This window comes from Portunus trituberculatus, chromosome 25 (genome assembly GCF_017591435.1).
Source record: "Portunus trituberculatus isolate SZX2019 chromosome 25, ASM1759143v1, whole genome shotgun sequence".
Taxonomy (NCBI): Eukaryota; Metazoa; Arthropoda; class Malacostraca; order Decapoda; family Portunidae; genus Portunus; species Portunus trituberculatus.
In genome coordinates this window covers 2,156,577-2,180,000 of record NC_059279.1, presented here as the reverse complement: position 1 = coordinate 2,180,000, position 23,424 = coordinate 2,156,577, and the positions used below count along the sequence as shown (strand labels likewise).

General features: G+C 41.5%; 1 protein-coding gene across 5 annotated transcripts in view; it reads left to right on the top strand.

Annotated features, from left to right (window-relative positions):
- The window catches only part of LOC123508874 (corticotropin-releasing factor receptor 1-like), a 128,236-nt gene that overhangs the window by 92,119 nt on the left and 12,693 nt on the right, over positions 1-23,424 (top strand). For 4 of the 5 annotated variants that reach the window (XM_045262862.1, XM_045262864.1, XM_045262861.1 and 1 more), the window contains 3 exons: positions 5,110-5,235; positions 7,648-7,739; positions 20,529-20,635. In XM_045262862.1, the coding sequence (XP_045118797.1) occupies positions 5,110-5,235; positions 7,648-7,739; positions 20,529-20,635 (325 nt within the window). Of the gene's footprint in view, positions 1-5,108; positions 5,236-7,647; positions 7,740-20,528; positions 20,636-23,424 lie in introns of those variants that run through there. The other variant, XM_045262866.1, reaches the window with a different exon arrangement.

Here is a 23,424-nt window from a genome sequence, read left to right as displayed (position 1 = left end):
ATTAGTATAAGTATCTTTTTATGTGATTTGAGAAGGAACAGGAATAAGTAGAGGAACAATGATAAAAAGAGGAAGAAGAAGAAGAAAAGAAAGATGGAAAAGAAAGGAAAGGAAAATAAGAAAAAGGAAAGTAAGAAAGTATGTTTATTAGTACAAGTATCTATCTATGTGGAGCGATGATGGTAAAGCGAACAAGAAGAAAAGAAAGATGGAAAAGAAGGAAGGAAAGGAACAAGAAGAAAAAGGAAAGTAAGACAGTATGTGTTTTTGTTTAAGTATTTTTTTTATGTGGTTTCAGAATAAATAAAAATGAATGGAGAAGCAATGATAAAAAGGGGAACAAGAAGAAAAGAAAGAAGGAAGAGAAAATAAGAAAAGGAAAGTAAGACAGTATGACTATTAGTATAAGTATCTTTTCATGCATTTATTATTAGTATCACAATTAAGTTTTAAGACAGGGAATAGTCATCATGTTTTCTTTAACCTGTGAAAGACTCCCTGTGCTTGTAAAAGACTCGTATTGATAAAAAAAAAAAAAAAAGCAAAACAAATAAGTAAAAGAGAAAGAAAACAAAACAAAGAAAAGCAAGGAAAAGAACAAGGAACATTCGCGTGTTTGGATGTGTGTGCGTGTGTGTGTGTGCGTGCCTGTGTGTAGGTGTATGTCAGTGAATACCGTGCCTGTCAATCCATCTCCGTTTCTACGTCTCACCCAGTCCGCAGCATCGAGAAACAGACACAGTTTCACCCTCGTAAAGTCACCTGAACACTGCGTCTCAGAATGCATAAGTGTCCCGGATCACACACTCCCTATTACCTGAAATGCGTGGTTGTGGAGGTGCGCCAGCGGGTTCCAGTGCTGAGAGGGTTCCGGAACTGCTATTATCACTCCTGTCCTGTACTTTTAACTCGTCAGGGTGAACTGCATCGCGTGTCGAGAATCGCTTAGTGGCTTGCGGGAGGGGAGGGCTTTGCGGGTAGTCTTGCGTGGTCTTTTGTCAGTGAGCGTGAGTACCTGGTTTATATCCCCGGCTCAGGTGTAAATGTTGGGGGCTGCAGGGGCTTTGTGGCGCAGGACTAGTGGTTGTTTATTCCATTTATTGAGATACCTTCGTTATTTTTTTTTTTTTTTGAGGGTAACAGCAGAATAACAGCAGAAAATTAAGAAAAACAACAGAAAATTTAGAATAACAGCATTAGAGCGAGTAGGAGTAGGTAGGCGACGGATTAGAGCGAGAAAATGAGATACCTTCGTGATTTTTTTTTTTTTTTTTTTTTGAGGGTAACAGCAGAATAACAGCATTAAGAAAACAACAGAATAACAGCATTAGAGCGAGTGGGAGTAGGTAGGCGACTGATTAGAGCGAGAAAATGAGATACCTTCGTGATTTTTTTTTTTTTTTTGAGGGTAACAGCAGAGAATAACAGCAGAAAATTAAGAAAAACAACAGAAAATTTAGAATAACAGCATTAGAGCGAGTAGGAGTAGGTAGGCGACGGATTAGACCGAGAAAATGAGATACCTTCGTGATTTTTTTTTTTTTTTTAGGGTAACAGCAGAATAACAGCATTAGAGTGAATGGGAGTAGGTAGGCGACGGATTAGAGCGAGAAAATGAGATAAGTTCGTGATTTTTTTTTTGTTTTGTTTTGGTGTGGTGTGTGTTGAAAAGTTTAGACGAGTGAGAAGGATGAAAAAAAATGTAAAGAGTGAAAGCTTTAAAGAGAGAGAATGGGATAGTTTTTTGTTTATTTATCTATTCTGATTGGCTGTTTAGTTGTAAGGTTACTTGGATGTAAGTTTGAGTTTGTGGTTAGGTAGATGGTAGTTATAATAGGTAGTCAGGGTAGGTTAGGTTGGGTTGGGTAGGATAGGGTTAGGTTGGTTTGGGTTGGGTTGGGTTGGGTTGGGTTAGATTAGTTAGGTTAGGTTCGGTTCGGTTCGGTTCGGTTCGGTTGGGTTGGGTTGGGTTCGGTTGGGTTAGGTTGGGTTGGGTTGGGTTGGGTTGGGTAGGGTAAGATGATATTTGGTTAGGTTAGAATTAATTTGGGTTGGGTTAGGTTAGGCTTATTTTGAAAGAGGTATGTAGTTTGTTAGAGAGAATACGGTGTTAAGTCAGGTAGGTAATCGAACACCACAAAAGATCCCTATTCCTTTAAACCCTTGAGTACCATGACGCGTTTCCATATTCATTCTGCTTACTATTTGGTGATTTTATACAGCTTGAGAAACTTATGTAGGGGATTAGAATAGTGAAGACTGTGGCCATTAATCTTGTGACCTCCATAGACCCATCCTAATGTCAATAAAATGGTCTAATCGTGCACAAATCTCAAGGTAAAAATGTGTCCCAGTATTGAAGGGGTTAAGCTTTCATTGTTTTCGTTTCTACACCCATAGTTTAAACCCTCGATTTTCTACACTCCACTTTTCTATCAATCCAATAACAACAACAACAACAACAACAACAACAGCAACATTTTTTTTTTTGTCATTTCTACACCCACAGTTTAAATCCTCGTTTGTCTACACTGCACATTTCTATCAATCCAACAACAACAACAGCAACAACAACAACAACAACAACAACAACAACAACAACAACAACAACAACAACAACAACAACAACAACAAAAGTACCTGAATAAAACCACACACACACACACACACACACACACACACACACACACACAGGTAAGACAAGTGTACCTGTAGGTGTGGGTGGGGGTGGAGTGTGGAGGTGTGTTGGGGTGCCGGTACACAGGTAGAGAGAGGTAACAGGGACACGCGAGCACCTTGAGGCAGGCTTCTGGTATTGAATGTTCCTGTGAGGCGTGTGGCGTTGTCTCTTTGTCTTTCTTTAGTCATGTTTTGGGGTTTTGTTGCCTCGCTTTTTGGGGAACTGTATTGAATGTGATGTTGCTTTGTCTCTTTCTCTTTCCCTCTCTTCCTTCTTGCTCTCTATTTGTGTCTCTCTCTTTCTCTCTCTTTTATTTCATCTTTTTTTTATCCATTTTATATTATTTTTCTTTCCGCTTTGCTTTTCTTCTTTTTATATTTCTTGTTGTTTTCTTATCTTCTCTCTTTATTATTTCGTCTTTTTCTTTTCCTCTCTTCATTTTGCTCTATATTTGTGTCTCTCTCTCTCTCTTTTTGTTATTTCGTCTTTCTTTTCTGTTTATCTTTTTTTATTATTTTTCTTTCTGTTTCCCTCTTTCCCTTGCCATTTCGTATTTTTATTTCATTTCTTCTTGTTTTCTTATCTTCTCTCTTTGTTATTTCGTCTTTCTTTTCTGCTGATCCTTTTTTTCATTATTTTTCGTTCCGTTTTGCTCGTAATTTCGTAGTTTTATTTTTTCTCTCTTTCCTTCATATCTTTCTTTACTCTAATTCTCATTTTTTCAAATTTTTTTCAGATTTTTTCACTCTCTCTGTATTATCTCTCTTTTCCTTTATTTCCTTCTTTTTTTTCTCTATTCTCTCATTCGTAGATATCCCTTATTTTTCTTGTCCTTTTCCTGTTTTCTTATCATTTCTCATTTCTCGTCATATCATTTATTTTTCTCTATTTCTCATAATTTTCCCTTTTTTGTTTCCCCAAGTTCTTTCTCTCGACTATTATTTTTTTTCCTCATTTTCTTTCTTTCTTTCTTTCTTTCTTTCTTTCTTTCCATCTTTAATTTCTGGAGGCGTATTTTAGAAGTTTTTTTTTTTTTCATCTCTTTTTTTTCTTTCCTCTTCCTTTGCAGTTTTCAGAGAAGTATTTACCTGGGTTATTTTTTTTTTCTCTCTCTCTTTTGTTTCTTCCTTCTTTCCTCTCGTCCATAATTGCTGGCGTAGTTGTGGTTTTTCTCTCTTTTATCTCCCTCCCTCCTCTCTTTTTTTTCTCTTTCCTCTCTCTTTCTTCTCCTTCCTCTTATTTTTCTTTGTTTCATTCTCTCTTTTGTCTTCGTCTTTACTTTTTTTTGAAGCAGTATTAAAGGCTGGGTTATTTCTCTCTCTCTCTCTCTCTCTCTCTCTCTCTCTCTCTCTCTCTCTCTCTCTCTCTCTCTCTCTCTCTCTCTCTCTCTCTCTCTCTCTCTCTCTCTCTCTCTCTCTCTCTCTCTCTCTCTCTCTCTCTCTCTCTCTCTCTCTCTCTCTCTCTCTCTCTCTCTCTCTCTCTCTCTCTCTCTCTCTCTCTCTCTCTCTCTCTCTCTCTCTCTCTCTCTCTCTCTCTCTCTCACTTCTTCTATATCACAGTCAACATTCATATCCTGAACTTTACTGAAAAAAAAAAAGAGGAAAATCACAATATCTTTCCGGAAACATACTCTGCACTTTATTGCTTTAATTTTAGGACTAGTATTTAGCGAACCCTCCTCCTCCTCTTCCTCCTCCTCCTCCTCCTCCTCCTCCTCCTCCTCCTCCTCCTCCTCCTCCTCCTCCTCCTCCTCCTCCTCCTCCTCCTCCTCCTCCTCCTCCTCCTCCTCTATATTTTGCAACTCCGAACATATTTTCCAGTGGAGGACATTTGCGTTTTTCATGGTTTAATCTTGCGGTGCTGAGTAAGTTCACTGTTGCGTGTTCCTTATTTGTTATTTTCTCTTTGTTTTACAGGTGTGTGTGTGTGTGTGTGTGTGTGTGTGTGTGTGTGTGTGTGTGTGTGTGTGTGTGTGTGTGTGTGTGTGTGTGTGTAGTTGTCTTTGCTTTCAACGTGGTGTTTTTTTTACACACACACACACACACACACACACACACACACACACACACACACACACACACACACACACACACGTTTGACTACGATATACTTTTAGCAAACCTCTCTCTCTCTCTCTCTCTCTCTCTCTCTCTCTCTCTCTCTCTCTCTCTCTCTCTCTCTCTCTCTCTCTCTCTCTCTCTCTCTCTCTCTCTCTCTCTCTCTAGGAACACTCAGGAAATTAACCCTTTCAAACAAACCATCACTAAACACACAAATTTCCAAAAAAAAATATATATATATCACAAGCGAGTTCCCGTTAACACTTTTATTGTCCTCCTTGTTTGATTTTCCAGGTATTTCACGCGAGTAGCTCAGGTGCGTTTCCGTGAGGCAGGTTTGACAAAGGTTCTCTCGTTTTCTTTGGCCAGGTGTGTTCTGCAATGCCTCCTGGGACACACTGCACTGCTGGCCGCCAACCCCCGCAGGCCGCATCGTGAAAGAATCCTGTGCCAACGTGTTTAGTGACGTGCCAGCCCTCTTGGATTACCCTGATGGTGAGACGGGGAGAGGGAGAGGGAGAGGGGAAGAGTGGGGAAGGGGAGGGAGAAGGAGAAACATTTAAAACATTTTGAAACATTTTATTCGATTTATTTTATTTGAGGGAGAGAGGAGAGAGGGAGAGGAGGAGAGGAGAGGAGAGAGGAGAGAGAGAGAGAGAGAGAGAGAGAGAGAGAGAGAGAGAGAGAGAGAGAGAGAGAGAGAGAGAGAGAGAGAGAGAGAGAGAGTTTGTGTGTTGCTTTTCCACATCCACCTTCTTTTCGTCTTTCTCATTCTGCTTCTCCTCCTCCTTCTCCTTTTCCGTTTCCTTTTCCTTTACATTTTTCTTTTCCTTCTTTTTCCTTTTCATTTTTTACCTCCTTTTCCCTCCTTTTCATTTTCCTCCTCCTCCTTCTCTTCCTTTTCCTTCTCTCCCTCCTTGTCTTTTTCCTCCTTCATCTTCTTTCTCCTCCCCTTCCTCCTCCTCCCTCCTCCTCGTGACTGGATGGAGGAGAGGAGCCTTCTTTTGTTCTATCCTATGTCATACACACCACCCTGGAGTCTGTTGTTATTTGGACCTTGTTTGTGTTCCTTTGCAATTGTCCTCGTTCCTGCAACCCTCCTTCTGTTCCTCATCTCCAATTACTCTCCTGATTACCAAACGATTTTCCCATTACTGCCTCTTAGCCTCTGTCTCGTACGTTTCCCCGCCCCCTTATTTGCCTCGCTGCCTCATCTGCCCTCCCCCTCACTGCTCATATAGAGACTAACCTTACCTTACCTAACCTTACCTTATCTAACCTCACTGCACATTAAGCAACTGTCTTACCTAATCTCACCTCACCTCACCTCACCTAACTCCTCATACAGCGACTAACCTCACCTCACTTCACCTATTCATTCTGCTTACTATTTGGTGATTTTGTACAGCTTCGGAGACTTATGTGTGAAGAGATTAAGCTAGTGAAGACTGTGATCCACTAATTTTCTGACCCCCATAGACCCTTCCTAATGTCAATGAAATGGTCTAATCGTACACAAATCTTAAGGTAAAAATTGTGCCACAGTATTGAAAGAGTTAAGATTAGACTAGTAATTTTAGGAGATGAGTAAATAGAACATTGTGCCTTGGATTCGTATTTAACATTATTTAAGGTGAATTGTCAGCCGAAGGGTTTAATGATGCTGAAAAATTAAAATGGGGACGTTGTGTGTGTGTGTGTGTGTGTGTGTAACTTGAGGCAAATGCATGATATATCTGGGGGAAACAGGAACACAATGCTACTCCACCACTAAGGAGGAAAACACGACAGGAAACAGGTAAAGGAAAAATTGGAAGCTTGAATCCATATTTTTGTAGTGGAAAGCAGACACACGCTGGAGGGAAAACCATGAAAGTGAAACGAGGAAGAAGAAAAATAGGGAGGAACAATATTCTTTTCTGATTATTTATTCACTCACTCACACATGGACTGACTGACTGACTGACTGACTGACTGACTGACTGACTGATTTACTTACTTACTTACTTACTGACTGACTGACTGACTGACTGACTGACTGACTGACTGACTGACTGACTGACTTACTTACTGACTGACTGACTGACTGACTGACTGACTGACTTACTTACAGACTGATTGATTGACTGACTGACTGACTGAGTTATTTATTTACTTACTGACTGACTGACTGACTGACTGACTAACCAACCTTATTCCTTAATTTCTCACATAATCCACTCACGTTACATCCTTCCCAAAAACCCAGCCTTCTTATGTCTCACTCACTCAAAACCAGTGACAGCCAAACCCAATATTCTCTCTCCCCAACTAACTTGTCTCTAATGACTGACTGGCGCCTTACTTTCATCCCTTATTTATTTACATCCTCACTCACTCCCTCTACTTCAATACTCCTTATAACACATCGATCTTATCTCAGTAAACGACTCTAAACCACTAATAACTCACCTGTTTTCTCTCTCCACCTGGCCTTACTTAGATCAGTATTCAGAAACGCTTTGCTCTCTCATCACGACTGTTTTCCAAGGCCACAGAGATGACTAGCGGGGTTTTCAAGAGTGTTTGTCTAGTTATTATGGTAGAAATCTTGTCACTCTGCCTCTAGAACCGTAAAAACATCTTAACAATTCGTGGAGGTGAAGTACAGAAGTGTTTAAGAATATGGACCATACTCACTCACTCAATCACTCACTCACTCTCTCTCACTCACTCACTCACTCACTCACTCACTTTTCTTCAATCCTTAAAACACAGCGATCTTGTCTCAGTAAACCACTCCAAACTACTCCAAACCAATGATAAACTAACCAATGTTCTCTTCTCCCCCGACAACGCCCTTCTCTTGCCGTCCCTGTACTGACTGACGGCTCCTCCTCCTCCTCCTCCTCCTCGTGTCCCCGTCAGCCGTGGCGTACCGGGAGTGTGGACTGAGTGGGACGTGGCTGCTCGGGGGCTGGACCAACTATTCCCAGTGTCTCAACGTCATAGAGCAACAGGTGAGAGAGAGAGAGAGAGAGAGAGTGTGTGTGTGTGTGTGTGTGTGTGTGTGTGTGTGTGTGTGTGTGTGTGTGTGTGTGTGTGTGTGTGTGTGTGTGTGTGTGTGTGTTTTACGGCCGCAGGGAAGTGTTGCTCTTATGACAAGTGTTCTGCGTGTTGCTTCAATATAAACATAACGATCTCTCTCTCTCTCTCTCTCTCTCTCTCTCTCTCTCTCTCTCTCTCTCTCTCTCTCTCTCTCTCTCTCTCTCTCTCTCTCTCTCTCTCTCTCTCTCTCTCTCTCTCTCTCTCTCTCTCTCTCTCTCTCTCTCTCTCTCTCTCTCTCATGCGTACACATGCAGAGAGAGAGAGAGAGAGAGAGAGAGATTACAATGGTGACCATTATACTCGTACACACACACACACACACACACACACACACACACACACACACACACACACACCGCGTAGTGTAGTGGTTAGCACGCTTGACTCACACTCGAGAGGGTCCTGGTTCGAATCCCGGAGGCGGCGAGGCAAATGGGCAAGCCTCTTAATGTGTGGCCCCTGTTCACCTAGCAGTAAATAGGTACGGGATGTAACTCGAGGGGTTGTGGCCTCGCTTTCCCGGTGTGTGGAGTGTGTTGTGGTCTCAGTCCTACCCGAAGATCGGTCTGTGAGCTCTGAGCTCTCTCCGTAATGGGGAAGACTGGCTGGGTGACCAGCAGGCGACCGACGTGAATTACACACACACAAAACCATCATTTTTTTTTATTATATTCCCCTTCTTTTTTTCCAAACTAAACGAGCCAACCACACTGAACGCCCCTTCCCTCCCATCCTGTGACGCCTGAATGAAGGCAGCACAGTGACCTCTCCCCTTCCCCATCCCCTATTCCCCATGCCAGGCTAGGCCATTCCAGTCCCATCGAGGCACAAAGACCCTCTTGCCATAACAATAAAGTGTGGGGAACCGCCTCCATCAACGCCACTTCAGCACACCTCTCTCTTTCTCTCTCGCTCGCTCCCTCACGGTCCCTCTGTCTCTCTGTCTCTCTCCCGCGGCACCAGACAAAAGGGAAATGAACGAGTGGGGGTTTGTCTCTGCACGGTCACGCTCTCCTCGCTCTCTCGCTTGTTGACAGTGCGAGGAGGAGGTTTAATTTAATGACCTGTGATGGTAAACAGTAGCGCCAGTCCGTCGGTCGCCCTGCGTGGAGTGATTGGTTTAAAATGCGGTGATGTAATTTGTCAGCACAGACGTGAATCATTAAGTGTGATAGCTTTCTCATTAGCGTGGTGAATGAAAGGGAGAAGAGTGAGAGAAGAGTATAGCATAACTCTTCAAGACCATTAGTAACACTCTTCTTATTTGCCCCTTGCTAAGAGTAACTGCCCAGGAACTAATGGTAATTGCACGATGCAGCCTTGACCTCTTCCCCCTCCACCCCTTCAGTCCCTCCCCATCCCCCTCCCCTCCTCCTATCCCTATCCCTACCCACCTTCCCTTCCTCTTACCCTTTCCTTCCCTCCTTTTCCCTCCCCTATCCTCCCCTTTCCCTTCCCGTGTCTGCCTCGGAGCATTGGTGGCAGCTTGGTCTGGTGCACTCGTGGTCAGCGGTCGAGTGACACCACACTGATTCCACGGCTTTACCTCAAGTTTTTTTTTTTTTTTTTTCTTTCTTTTTATTCTGAGTCTTATTGGTTATCAGGGTTTTAGAGCATCACCACATTAGATCAGACTGAAACTCCTATTCTTAAACTCTTTGCTCTCTCACCAAGGTTATTTTCAGGGTGGTGAAAGAGTCTATAGGTTGTCAGGGTTTTAGAACACTATATTGGATAAGACTGGAACTTGTATTAAACCCTTTGCTCTCTCACCACGGTTATTTGCATTTATTTATTTATTTATTTATTTATCTCCCCTGGTGAAAGAGTCTATAGGTTGTCAGGGTTTTAGAACATCACCACATTAGATAAGATTGAAACTCCTATTTTTAAACCCTTTGCACTCTCACCATTTTTTTTTTTTTTTTTTCAATGGGGACACAAGTCATTAGTTGGGTTTTCCTTTAAGTCCTTCAGTGTAAGAGTCTCACTGGTCAAGGCTTTCTAGGTTGCCAACACATCAGAGGAATGTTGCCAACCCATCAGAGGAAGGAATGTTGAAGGTTCATTCTTAAACACGTTGCTCTTTCGTCAGGATTACATTTCATTGGATACAGAAGTGATTAGTTGGGGCCTCATTGATGTCACTTTTAGCCATTTAGTGTTTGCATGGTCCGTAACACCTGTGAGAGCAATGAGCACCTGACCGCCACACCTGCAGACAGACCCCCACCTCGCCTTAACTCCATCAATACCATGACGTGTTTCATATTCGTTTTGCTTTCTATTTGGTGACTTTATACAGCTTCAGAAACTTGTGTGGGGGAATGAAATAGTAAAGACTGTGGCCGTTAATCTTCTGATCTCCATAGACCTTTCCTAATGTCAATAAATTTTCTAATCGTACATAAACTCAAAGTAAAAATGTGTCCCAGTATTGAAGGGGTTAAAGCTAAACCTGCCTGGAAATTCAGAGACACGCCCTCACACTGTTGCCTATGCATGGTCGTGTCTTGAGCGCCTCAAACCCGCCAAGACGCTGCTCGTGGCCATCGACCGCCTGCCTCGCCTTTTATCCCACTTTTTCTAACTCTACCCCAAAAATAAGTTGACTTTATGGTGCATTGTGCATGTTGGCGGCTCGCTGCTCCAGACACAACGAAACTTCCCACCAGCCCCTCTCCCCTCCTCCCGACCTCACCACCCAAACCTCCTCCTCCTTCTCTTCCTCCTCCAACCCCGTGCCCGGCTGTCTCTCGCAGGGGGGTGGCGCTCCCTCAGACAGGAAAATATATTCAGCACTTATTTTTAGCGCAAATCCTCCGCAGCGGCAGGTCAGTCAAGGGGAACACTACGAGGCTTACGGCGAGGCCTTCATGAACCCCTCACAGGAACCGCCAGCTGCGTCATGAAGCCTCGAAGCGCTACAAGAACCAACTATACATAGTTTGTGAAGCTTCGTCCTCATAAAAGAGCGCGTTTTGGTTCGTGAAGCATTGAATTTCTGGAACAACGTGTGTATTTTTAGTTTCCAAAGCATTGAATCCTTAGAATATCCTTTGAAATAAAAATTGTTCTTTATTGTTTCGTGGTATTTCAAAATTCTGAGACGAAATGTTTGGTGGAAGCTACAAATTGGTGATCATTCGCTGTCACTACTAAATGCATCTGCTACACTTAACTTTCACTGTGTTTAACTTTTTTCCACTCTTCAATCTCCTTTTCTGTGTTCTTTCATCTGGCGACAGTAATGAAAGTGGGACAACTGAGAATTTGACCCCAAATCGGAATGAAAGAAAAGAACGCAAAATTGAAAAGAAAAAAACAAAGTGTGTGTGTGTGTGTGTGTGTGTGTGTGTGTGTGTGTGTGTGTGTGTGTGTGTGTGTCAAACGTTAACGCACTTGTTTCCACTCATTTCTACTGTGTTCACCGTTTTTCTCTCACCTTTATGCCTTTTCTTTGCTGGCGGGACGAAAAAAAATAAATAAATAAAATAAAGTGAAAATAAAAACACGACACCTGCGAGATTTATTGCAGATGGAAATAAAGACTGAGAGAAAAAAAACACACAAAAGAAAAAAAAGGTTAACGCTGCAGGTTAATTGACTTCTGACCGCGATAGTATGAGCGTTGGCAATGTGTGTCTATTTACATTGCCTTGGGGAGGCTTTTAGTTTCCCGATTGGCTTTGGTGCATCGAGCTGACGTGTGGGTGAGTGTGATGAAACCAGGCAGTGAGGAGGGCGAGTGGCTGCCATCGACCGCCTCCTCTTTCTCCTCCTCTCCCCGTGTCTCGTATTCTAAAAGGCTTTGCTCTCTCGCCACGACTATTTGCAAAGGCCACAGAGATGGTTACCCATTAAGAAAACGAGTGTCCCTTTATCAAAATCCTGTTGAAAGAAGTAGAGTGTTTCAGAATATGGTCCAGAGAGAGAGAGAGACTTTGGCCCATGATCAGAAACACTCTTATCTCTTTCTCTCTCCCTACGACTGTTTTTAAAAAGCTACAGAAATTAGTAGCCGGGTTCTCAAGACTGTTTCTCCCGTTAGTAGCGAAGAAATCTTGTCAATGTGTCACTGGAACGGTAAAAAACACCTTTGAAAACACGTGTCACTTCAACCCAAAAGAACAACAACAATAACAACAATAATAATAATAATAATAATGATAATAGTAATAAAAATAATAATAAAAATAATAATAAGCAGATGAAGAAGAAGAAGAAGAAGGAGTTTTGTTGGTGTGTGAATGAAGTTAAAGCCTTTGGAAAGAAGTGGCGGTGCTGCGCTGAAGACTTTCGGAATATCGTTCAGTGAGAGAAAGATTGGTCCGCCGTTCCCCGCCCCACCGTTCTTTCCAAACCCAAATTACACTCATCACTACTTGGTCACCGTGCTGCGCCCAGAGATGCATGGCGCAAGGGATTTATAACCTGACATAATGGTCTCTAATTAAGGGTTAATACCACTGGGCCAGCACTAATGATAGGAGACTGATGGCGCCCTTGCTGGAGTGCTCAGACGTGCTTCATTACAGTACCCATTTGCTCAGGGCGGGGATGGCCGTAGTGAACGAAGGACGTCTTAAAATAAACTCCCCGTTGCATGCTCTAACCGGCGAGTCCTGGGGCTGTCCGGCTGCTGGTCCTGAAGGTGTAAAATAAGAACATAAATACGCATAAATACTCGGAAAATTGCTCTCCGTTTTCATCGTAAATCACAATCATGCGAGCCTCGTGCCGCTGCCTGGAGGGTCGCCCGCTTGACTCGCCACTTCAGGGTCACGATGGCTGCCCCTGACGACTTCCTGGTACCGCCCTTCAGTGCTTCTCGACTACGTGACACTCCTTCCCCCCCCCCACTGCCATTCCTACACCTCTTCCTGTTATGCCAATCTTCCATCCTCCACTTTATGACACCTCCCTGCCACCCCTACAGCCATGTCAGCCTTCCATCCTCTACTTTATGACTTCCCTGCCAGTCCAACACCTCCTCCTGTCAAACTTCCATCCTTGACTTCGTGACTTCCCTGCCACCCCTACACCTTCTACCATGTCAGCCTTCCATCCTCTACTTATGACTTCCCTGCCATCCCTACACCTCGTCTTGCCATGTCACTCTTCCATTCTCCACATCATGACGCTTCTCTGCCTGTCACGTCATCCTTCCATCCTCCACCAGACTCTATCCTTACACCTCCCACCATGCACCGCCTATCTACCCCTTCCTCTACTTCCTGGTCCTTTCCTGCAGTCATTACGCTTCCTTCTGCCATCCTCCTCTACCTCTCAATCCCTCCAGCCTTGCCCCTCTGTCCCTCACTGCTTCCTCCTGTGTTTACCTCAGGAATACTGCACTAAGAACCTTGAAGTATCTGGAAGTATCGCGTGAGTGTGTACATTTCCTCACCTGAACTCTGGCGGCGTGTGTCTGGCCATGAAGTCCCAGATTTAGCGGGATTTACCGTCGTGTGAGGCATTACAGCGGCAAAACACCAGGCGGCTATCAAGGGAGGAGTGCCATAAAGTTGGACCCTTGCACTGTTTCTTGTTTTTCTTTTCCCAGTAACAGCGAGGGCCTGACGAGTTTCCGATAATAGCTCGTAGGGAAAAGATCTGCGTCATTGATCGCTTTATTTCATTGGTGGGGTAGAGATGAGGAATTTATAGGTGTGTGTGTGTGTGTGTGTGTGTGTGAGTGAGGGACAGGGAAATGTGACCAGGTTTCTCTCCTTTATCTCTTTCTCTCTCTTCTCACATAGGTTTGGTGTAATGTCATGTGAGGAAATGTATGGCTCCAGTTTTCTTTGTTTCTCTCTCTCTCTCTCTCTCTCTCTCTCTCTCTCTCTCTCTCTCTCTCTCTCTCTCTCTCTCTCTCTCTCTCTCTCTCTCTCTCTCTCTCTCTCTCTCTCTCTCTCTCTCTCTCTCTCTCTCTCTCTCTCTCTCTCTCTCTCTCTCTCTCTCTCTCTCTCTCTCTCTCTCTCGTTATGTAGATGAAGACAGTGAGTATTCAGTAATGATATGCGAACAATGGTCCGTCATATTTTTCTTCTCTCTTTCCTTCTCTCTCCTCCCAAGATATCTCGCAAAGACACGTGAGGAGTCTGCAGTAATAGTATGCGAAGATTCCATCATTTACTCTCTCTCTCTTCTGGTCTCTCTCTCTCTCTCTCTCTCTCTCTCTCTCTCTCTCTCTCTCTCTCTCTCTTCTGGTAAACAATCTGATATGAGAGAGATAAATAGATAGATCTCTCTCTCTCTCTCTCTCTCTCTCTCTCTCTCTCTCTCTCTCTCTCTCTCTCTCTCTCTCTCTCTCTCTCTCTCTCTCTGTGATCGAGTGTGGGAATGTGAGATTTAGAGCAATATGATACAAGGAAACGTTCTCTCGTCATCAGGTTTTCTCTGTAACGTGATGTAATCGTGTAAAGAAGGTTAGTCAAAGCAAGAGTTAACTGGTATTTTCAATCATTCATTTCCTTTCCTGGTAAACTCTGAAACTCACTGCCTGCTTCTGTGTTTCCTGCTTCCTGTGACTTGATTTCGTTAAAGAGGAAGATTTCAAGACACTTATTTGTAGGAAAATTGGTAAGAAAAGAATGCAGGTAGTTTTATAATTTTAGTAGAGAAAGGTACTGGTTAACTCTGCCATTAGTGAGATGTATAGATAATTTGAGGAATGATATGGAAGGGCGGGAAAAAAAAAAGGAAAATTTATATCCAAGCTGAGAGTTTCACAGTAGATAAGAGAAGCATTCAGGCAGTTTCATCATTGTGGCAGAGAAAGGTACTGGTTAACTCTGACATTAGTGAGGTAAATAGATAGTTTAGAAATGTTATGTAAGGCCAGAAAAAGAGGAAAACTTATATTCAAGCTGAGAGTTTCACAGTAGGTAAGAGAAACATCCAGGCAGTTTCATCATTTTGGTAGATGAATAGAATAGTTTCAGGAATGATATAGAAGGGCAAAAAAAAGAAAAATTTATATCCAGGCTGAGAGTTCCACAATTTTACCAAAGAAAGGAATAAAGGAGCTACTGGTTTACTCTTGCACTAGTGACGGACGGGAAACGAAAATGCACGAAACACAAAGAAGTAAAACAACCAGGCGTAAAGTTTCGGAATCTTACCAGAGAAAGGAATAAAGTAGTTGAAATACTGACCAGGTAGAGACTTGGAATTTTACCGGAGAAAGAAAATGGAGTGAAAGTACTGACAAACTCCTCCATTAGTGAGACGGGCAGAATTAAAAAACACGAGTAATATAGAAAAAAAAAAACTTTACTGAGGATTATTATAGTCTTTCCTCTGACACGTAGAAACAGATGCGAGGAGTCTAAATTAACCTCTTCAGCACTGTTACACATTTTTACCTTGTGTTTTGGGTACGATTAGACCATTTCATTTACATTAGAAAGGCTTTAGGGAGGTCAGAAAATTAATGGCCAGAGTCTTCGCTATTTTAATCCCCCAAATAAGTTTCTATAGCTGTATAAAATCACCAAATAGTAACCGCAATGAATATGGAAACGCGTCATGGTATCAAGAGGTAAAGGATAAGAACCAGGCACCTTCACTACCTAGCCAGCTCTCACCTCTGTTACAAGACCGCCTCCCAACCAACCGCCAGCGTAATTAACTCACCTGAAAAGAGTGCGCCTTAAGTTTTAATGCGAGATAAAGTTAGAGCATCCATTAAAGGTAATAAAAAGATGGACGGAACGTAAAGGTTTGGAGAAAAGATGGCGCTGTAAAAGAGATATGTTGGTTCATGGCCTGCTTGTGTGAGTGTGTGTGTGTGTGTGTGTGTGTGTGTGTGTGTGTGTGTGTGTGTGTGTGTGTGTGTGTGTGTGTGTGTGTGTGTGTCGTTACTGGATTTGTCGAGAATTGAATAGGGATCAGTATTAACAGAACAAAAGTAAATGAAATACAGCGAAATAGAAACAAAGACAAAAGAAAGAAAGAAATATACACACGTACAAAAAATACCATGACGCGTTTTCATATTCATTTTGCTCACAATTTCACGATTTTATACACCTTCAGAAACTTGTGTGGGAATTGAAACAGTGAAGAAAGACTCTGTGCATCAATCTTCTGACCTCCATAGACCCTTCCTAATATGAATAAATTTGTCTAATCGTTGTCAAAACTCAAGATAAAAAAAACATCCTAGTACTGGAGGAGTTGAGAGAGGAAAAGAAAAAAGAAGAAGAAAGAAGAAGAAAGGAGGAAATAAATGGAAAAATCAAAGGCAATAGTTAGAGGAAAGAATGACAGAGAGAGAGAGAGAGAGAGAGAGAGAGAGAGAGAGAGAGAGAAAGAGAGCAGTGAATTTCAAAGCGGTGTGTTTGTTCATGGATCACGGGAGAATGACACCTTTACACACACACACACACACACACACACACACACACACACACACACACACACACACACACACACACACATAGATGATAATGTTACTCCTCTTTCCAGCTTCACGCCCCGCAAAGCCCCCAAAGCTTCTCCCTTCCCAGCTTGAATGTGTTCCCAAGCCCCTCTCTGTGATGGCTCCCTCGCCGCCACTGTTCACCATGGAAGCGAAAAGCCAGCAAAAAGTACCGAGGGACAGAGTACGCGGGTTGAAAGTGTGTGGTGGTGGTGGTGGTGGTGGTGGTGATGATGATGATGATGATGATGATGATGATGATGATGATGATGATGATGATGATGATGATAATGATAGTAATGACGATAATAATAATTACTTGTATTTTATTGTTACTACTACTACTACTACTACTACTACTACTACTACTACTACTACTACTACTACTATCACTGATATTACTACTACTACTACTACTACTTCTACTACTACTAGCACTATCATTACTGTTACTACTACTACTACTACTACTTCTTTTACTACCATTACTACTATGCTACTACTACTACTACAACCACTACACCACCACCTACACAACACCACCACTACCTACCCTCTGGTCTGGCGGCGTGGCGGCGTGTTGGTGTAGCAGGCGCCGGAACAAGCAGCGTGCATGGTTGGCGGTTATTGCGGCTCGTAACAATAAATCCGAAAGCCGAGTGTCCAATTAGAGTCTGGGGCAGTTAAGGTTGTGTTCTCCGCGCTCCTCAAGTGGCCAGGTGTAAGGCAGAGACAATTAGATGTTTTAATTAGTTCGTTAGGTCATTAGGTTGTTTAGTGTGAAAAATGTGTTAGTTAGTTTGCTGTTTAATCCTTTCTCTATTCCTTTTTTTTTTTTATACCATGTGGGCTTTTCACGGGAATTTATGGGCTAAAGGGCGTACTTTTTTGTGGTACCTTCTATCTCAAAGCCCACCCGCTAGGACACCCTTGCCGCAAGTGAGGAAGCCCAACCTACACTCGGACCGTGGACAGGATTCGAACCGGTGCGCTTGGAGGACCACTCAGACCCCAAAGCACGCATGGTTCCACTGTACCACTGCGGCCCCCTTTGTTCAGTTTGTGTAAAAGAGAAAATATGACCAAGAGCAACAGGATTAAAGAAAAGGGCTCAGTGTAACAATAGAAAAGAATACATAGATAAAAGGAATAATTAGGTTGGGTTTATCTTTGCAAGGTCACGGAGATTTAGTTAAGAGATTGAAGCTTGAAGTAGAAATATTGGTGAGTAGAAGGTGATGAAGGTGGTTGTCAGAGAAGATTAGTTTGGTTTGTTTCGTTTATTGGTGAAGTTTTAGGTTTTGACAGTCACAAGAAGAAAAAAAAAAGAAGAAGAAGAAGAAAAGGAAGAACAAGGACAAGAACGAGAAGAAGAAAAGAAAGAACTAAAGGAAAAAGAAGAAAATACAAACAAAAGAATGAATACGAAAGATGAAAAATATAGAAAACGAAGCACAAAATAGATAAATAGACAAAAAAAGAAATAGAAAAAAGAAAACCCAAGTAAATGAAAATAGGAAAACACGAACAAATATGAACAAAACTCACACTACGAAAGAACAAAACCCAAATAGATAGAGACAGAGAAAAACTAGCAAATATAAACAAAAACAACATTACTTACGATGAAATTAGAACACAAACTCCACAGGAATATTAATCAGCATAGCGGTGCAGGACAAACTCACGTAATCCAGACCACAATGTTTATGTGTGTGTGTGTGTGTGTGTGTGTGTGTGTGTGTGTGTGTGTGTGTGTGTGTGTGTGTGTGTGTGTGTGTGTGTGTGTGTGTGTGTGTGTGTGATATGGATAGAAGAAGAAAAGAAACAAAAAAAAAGGAAGGAAAAGGATGAAAAGGAGAGGAGAAGATAGGAGAAAAGAGAAGAACAGATAAAAAAAACAAGAAAAGGAGAATAAAAACAGGAAGTCAGGAGAAATACGAAATAACTGTGTGTGTGTGTGTGTGTGTGTGTGTGTGTGTGTGTGTGTGTGTGTGTGTGTGTGTGTGTGTGTGTGACGGTGCATTAGTCATCACGCAGCGTTAAAATTAATATAAAGTTAGCGAGGATTATTAAAGATTTGAGTTTTTAGAAGTATTTTGTTGGTGTTTAATTATGAGTTTATAGGTTTGTGTTTGTTTATTGATAATTTTAGAGATTTTGTTGATTTATTGATATATTTATTTATTTGTTCATTATTGTGAGCTTTTTATTCTTTTTTTCGATTTTTTTTAATCGTTTTTTTTTTTATTTCATCTTTAAGAGTTTTATTTTACTCATTTACTTGATATGAATTTTACAACTATCTACATTTATTTATTTATGTATTAGTTATTAGGACTGTTAAGAGTGTTCCCTTATTATTATTTACTTTTATTCATTTTCACTTCGACAAGTACATTGAAAATACAAACACAAAATAAGCACAACTTTCTCATTTTCTTCTTGATAACTAATTTGAACGTTTGGTGAAAAGGTATAAACAACTTCATAACACTTACCTAAGAAGGAGATTAAGTGCTCTCTCTCTCTCTCTCTCTCTCTCTCTCTCTCTCTCTCTCTCTCTCTCTCTCTCTCTCTCTGGATTAACTTCTCCCTCATCTCTGGAAAGACTTGATCCGCTGGTCTAAAAAATGACTAAGCTGAATGGCAAGTCGTTGATGAAGAGGACGAGAAAGTTAACAGGGAGGGATTAGAGAAAACAGAATTCGTGGATAAAAAAGAAGAAAAAAAATAAATCAGAGGAGAAAGAAAGATAAAGAAAAGAATTCGTGGATGGAGAAGGAAAAAAAATAATTGAGAGGAGAGAGAGAGATCAAAAGGATTCGTGGATAGAGAAATGATAAAAAGGGTAAATGAGAAGAGAGTAAAAGATAGCAGTGTTTTAGGCAGTGGGTGTGGGGTAAGTGTAAGTACTCTTAATAAGCTCAAGTGGAAGTTATTGGCAGAAAGAAAAATAGTTGAGAGGAGAGAGAAAGACAGAAGTATTCGTGGATAGAGAAAGAATAAAATAAATGCAAGAATAGTAAAAGGTAACAATTTTCTTAGGCACTGGGTGGGGATAGGCACTCTTAATAAGCTCAAGTATTGGCAGAAAGAAAAATAGTTGAGAGGAGAAAGATAAAAAAAAAAAAAGATTCGTGGATAGAGAAAGAATGAAAAAGACGTTAAATGAAAGAATAGTAAAAGGTAACCATTTTCTTAGGCAGTGAGTGGAGATAGGCACTCTTAATAAGCTCAAGAGGAAGTTATTGGGAGAAAGAGAGGAGAGAGAGAGATAAAAGAATTGTTGGATAGAGAAAGAAAAGGTAAATGAGAGGAGAGTAAAAGATGACAAATTTTTAGGCTGTGGATGGAGGTAAGTGCTCTTAATAAGCTCAAGTGGAAGGTATTGGCTTTTTTAAGGATACTCTTTTGATTTTAGTGATAATGTAACAATGCCTTTACATCGTCAGTTGGAAAAATGTCCATGAGAACGTGACTACTAATCTAATTGGCCTTTTGGAAGCTGAGAATAAAAGAATGGAGAAATAAGTGCCTGGGAATCAATGTTTGAGATGACAGACACCCAAGAGAACCTAATTAGTGTGTCTCGTGAAAAAAAAAATGAGTCTTTAGAGAACGAAGAACAAAAACCTAACCTAACCTAACCTAACCTAACTTGATTTGACTTCTAACTATTGTACCCCTTGAAAAGTTCCTAACCTAATCTAACCTTACTTAACCTAACCTAACCTTATTTAACCTAATTTAACCTTACTTAATCTAACCTAACCTTACCTAACCTTACCTGACCTTACCTGACCTTACCTTACCTTACTCTAACCAAACATCACCTAACTTAACATTAATATAAAAAAAATCTTATGAGAGAAGCTAAAATACGAGCCATGAATAAATAAAGGAACAACATTATTTTCTGACCGCCCTGCATTGAATCCTCCGTTGAAGCCACCCACCCACCCGGTCTGCGTTTAATTAAAGGTCTACTGTATTATTTATTATCACAGAGGGAAAAAACAATTAACTGGAAACAAGAGTGGCCTGGAGAGTGCGAGTGGAATTTTAAATGAATGGGAGAAAATAAGTTTATGAGGTCACATTTTTCCCGTCCCTTGTGGCCATCCCTGCGTGCATAGACAATGAGAGGAGCGGCGTGGAGGTTGATAGTGCCTGTGTGTGTGTGTGTGTGTGTGTGTGTGTGTGTGTGTGTGTGTGTGTGTGTGTGTGTGTGTGTGTGTGTGCAGTAATGGCATCCTCTCGGCATCCTCAGGCGGGCCCCTCACACGTCCTGGAGGCAGTGCGTTACATCACCTTCATCGGCGGCCTCCTCTCCCTCTTCACTCTCACAGCGACCATCTTCATCTTCTCCCACTACAGGTGAGTGACTTGCCTTCTTACCTTACTTATAACTCTGCATCTTCACACTTATATATATCTTCACACTTGTAACTAACATCTTCACGCTTATAACTAACATCTTCACGCTTGTAACTAACATCTTCACACTTATTACTAACATCACACTTATAACTAACATCCTCACACTTATAACTAACATCTTACATATTAAAGAAATCAAAATAACTACACGTAACTAGATAAATTCATAACAAGCATGTAATTTGAATAAAAACACGTATAAGAGAGAAGAGAGAAAGAATTAATAGACGAGAAGAAGAAGGGAAGTAGAAAACGAGAAGATAGGGAGATAAATAGATTGAAGGAGATAGAAAAGAGATGATAAAAGGTAGGAAGAAGAAAAGTAAGGAGAGTGTGTGTGTGTGTGTGTGTGTGTGTGTGTGTGTGTTTGGGGGTTAGGGGGCGAGGTATTACAGGTACGGAGTGTGATTGAAACGTGAGCTGGGGAGACGTACGGGTTTTAGTTCAGTAATTGTGTGAAGGAAGCGGAGGATCTGCTGGGATTCGAAGCAGTAGATAAAGCCATTGGAGCTTCGCAGGTTCATTATCTCGTGGGTTCAAGGGTTCGAATTTTATGTGTGTGTTTTTCGAATCTCTGCTTTATTCTTTTTCTCTATCTCTCTTTAATTTCCTTCCGTAATCCTTTATTTTTTTTTTTTTTCGTGTCTTAGATTTTCTTCTTTCCACTTCTTTTTCTTCCTTTCTTTCTTTGGGATTGGTAACATAAGCTTTTTTTTCTTATTTCTTCCTTTTTTTCTCTTTTTCTTTCTCTACTTTTATTTCACTCGTTCACTCTTCTTTGCCTTTTATTCCTATTTTTTTTTATCATTACTCTCTCTCTCTCTCTCTCTCTCTCTCTCTCTCTCTCTCTCTCTCTCTCTCTCTCTCTCTCTCTCTCTCTCTCTCTCTCTCTCTCTCTCTCTCTCTCTCTCTCTACCTTTATATTTTCTTTCTTTTCCTCTCTCCCTCCTTTTCTTTGCTTCCTCCGATTCATCTTTTTCTTCCTCTTTTATCCTTTTCCTCTTTCCCTGCCTTTTATTCCCTTTCTCTTCTCTCTCCCTTCCCCCTCTCCCTCATTCATTCACTTCTCCCTCTCTTTCTCTCCTTCCTATCTTTCATCTCCTTGTTTCCTCCCTTTCTCCTCCAATATTTTACTGTCATCTGTTATCTCTCTCTCTCTCTCTCTCTCTCTCTCTCTCTCTCTCTCTCTCTCTCTCATTTTCCTTATTTCTTCCCTTTCTCTTCTTCTATCTACTAATTCTCGCTTTATAACTCCTTACTTTTCTTCTTCCTACCTTTTATCATCTCTTTTCTATCTCCTTCAATCTGTTTATCTCCCTATCTTCTTTTCTCCTTCCCTTCTTATTCTCGTCTGTTACTTTCTTTTTTTTTTCTTCCTCTCTTCCTACCTTTTCTCTTTTTTATACCTACCATTACTGTCCTGTCTCCTTCCTACTGTTTATCTCCCTGTCTCCATAATCTTCTTTCTCTCACCCTGTAACTTCTCTCTCTTCTCTTCTTTCTATCTTTTATCCATTTTTTTTATTTTACGTTTTCTTACCTATTGTTGCTGTCCTATCTCCCTATTTCCTTGTTTCTCTTCTCTAACTCATTTCTCTTTTTTCTCCTCTCCTTTCTACATTTTAGCCAGTTTTTTATTATGCTTTTTCTCATCTATCTCTATTCTTCTATCTCTCTATTTCCTTTGTTTCTCTTCTCCCTGTCTTATTACTGTTCTCTAATAACTCCTTTGTCTCTTTTTTTCTTCTCTCCTTTCTATCTTTTGTTTAACTTTTAATCTGTCTTTCTTTACCTGGCGTCACTTTGCGCACCTGACATTCATAAGGTAAATTTTCGTCCCCCTTGACAGACAGGTGAGCTCTTCACGTCCTCGCCAGATATATAATACTCTATTTTGCACCTGCACCCACCTTTTTATTAGCGCTATTTTCATCTTTGCTTACGTCTTATCTCTCCTTGCTTCTTATATTGCGTACACCATCATCAGGCACTTCCTCTTACCGTTTTCTTTCGCGCCTTTTTTTTTTTTCCTCTCTCTCTCTCTCTCTCTCTCTCTCTCTCTCTCTCTCTCTCTCTCTCTCTCTCTCTCTCTCTCTCTCTCACCTTTCTTCCTTGTTGAGTAAATAGCCCGTCTCTTTTTACTTCCTCGTTCCAAGTAGCTTGCTCTCTCTCGCTCGCTCTCCAAGCCTTCCTTCGTATATCTTCCTCCTCCTCCTCCTCCTCCTCCTCCTCCTCCTCCTCCTCCTCCTCCTCCTCCTCCTCCTCCTCCTCCTCCTCCTCTTTCTCTTCCTCTTCCTCTTCCTCTTACCGCCCTTCTCACTTTAACCGACACTTAGAAGCACACACACACACACACACACACACACACACACTTTGGTATTTCTCTTCTCATTTCCTGTTTCTATCCTCTGCTGTTTCTTCTTTTCTTTTATCCTTTCTACTCCTCTCACCTTTCCTCTCCTCTCCTGTCCTCTTTTTTTCCTTTCATTTCGTTTTCTTTTCGTTTCGTTTCTTCTTCTATCCATTTCATTCGTTCTTTATGTTTCTTTTCCTTCTCATCTTTCTCTTCACTGTTCTTCTTTCATCTACTTCTCTCTCTCTCTCTCTCTCTCTCTCTCTCTCTCTCTCTCTCTCTCTCTCTCTCTCTCTCTCTCTCTCTCTTGGCCTCGTCTTCGCTAACTTACGATCAGCATTTTGGCTGCACACAGGAAAACGTCAGTAGCACC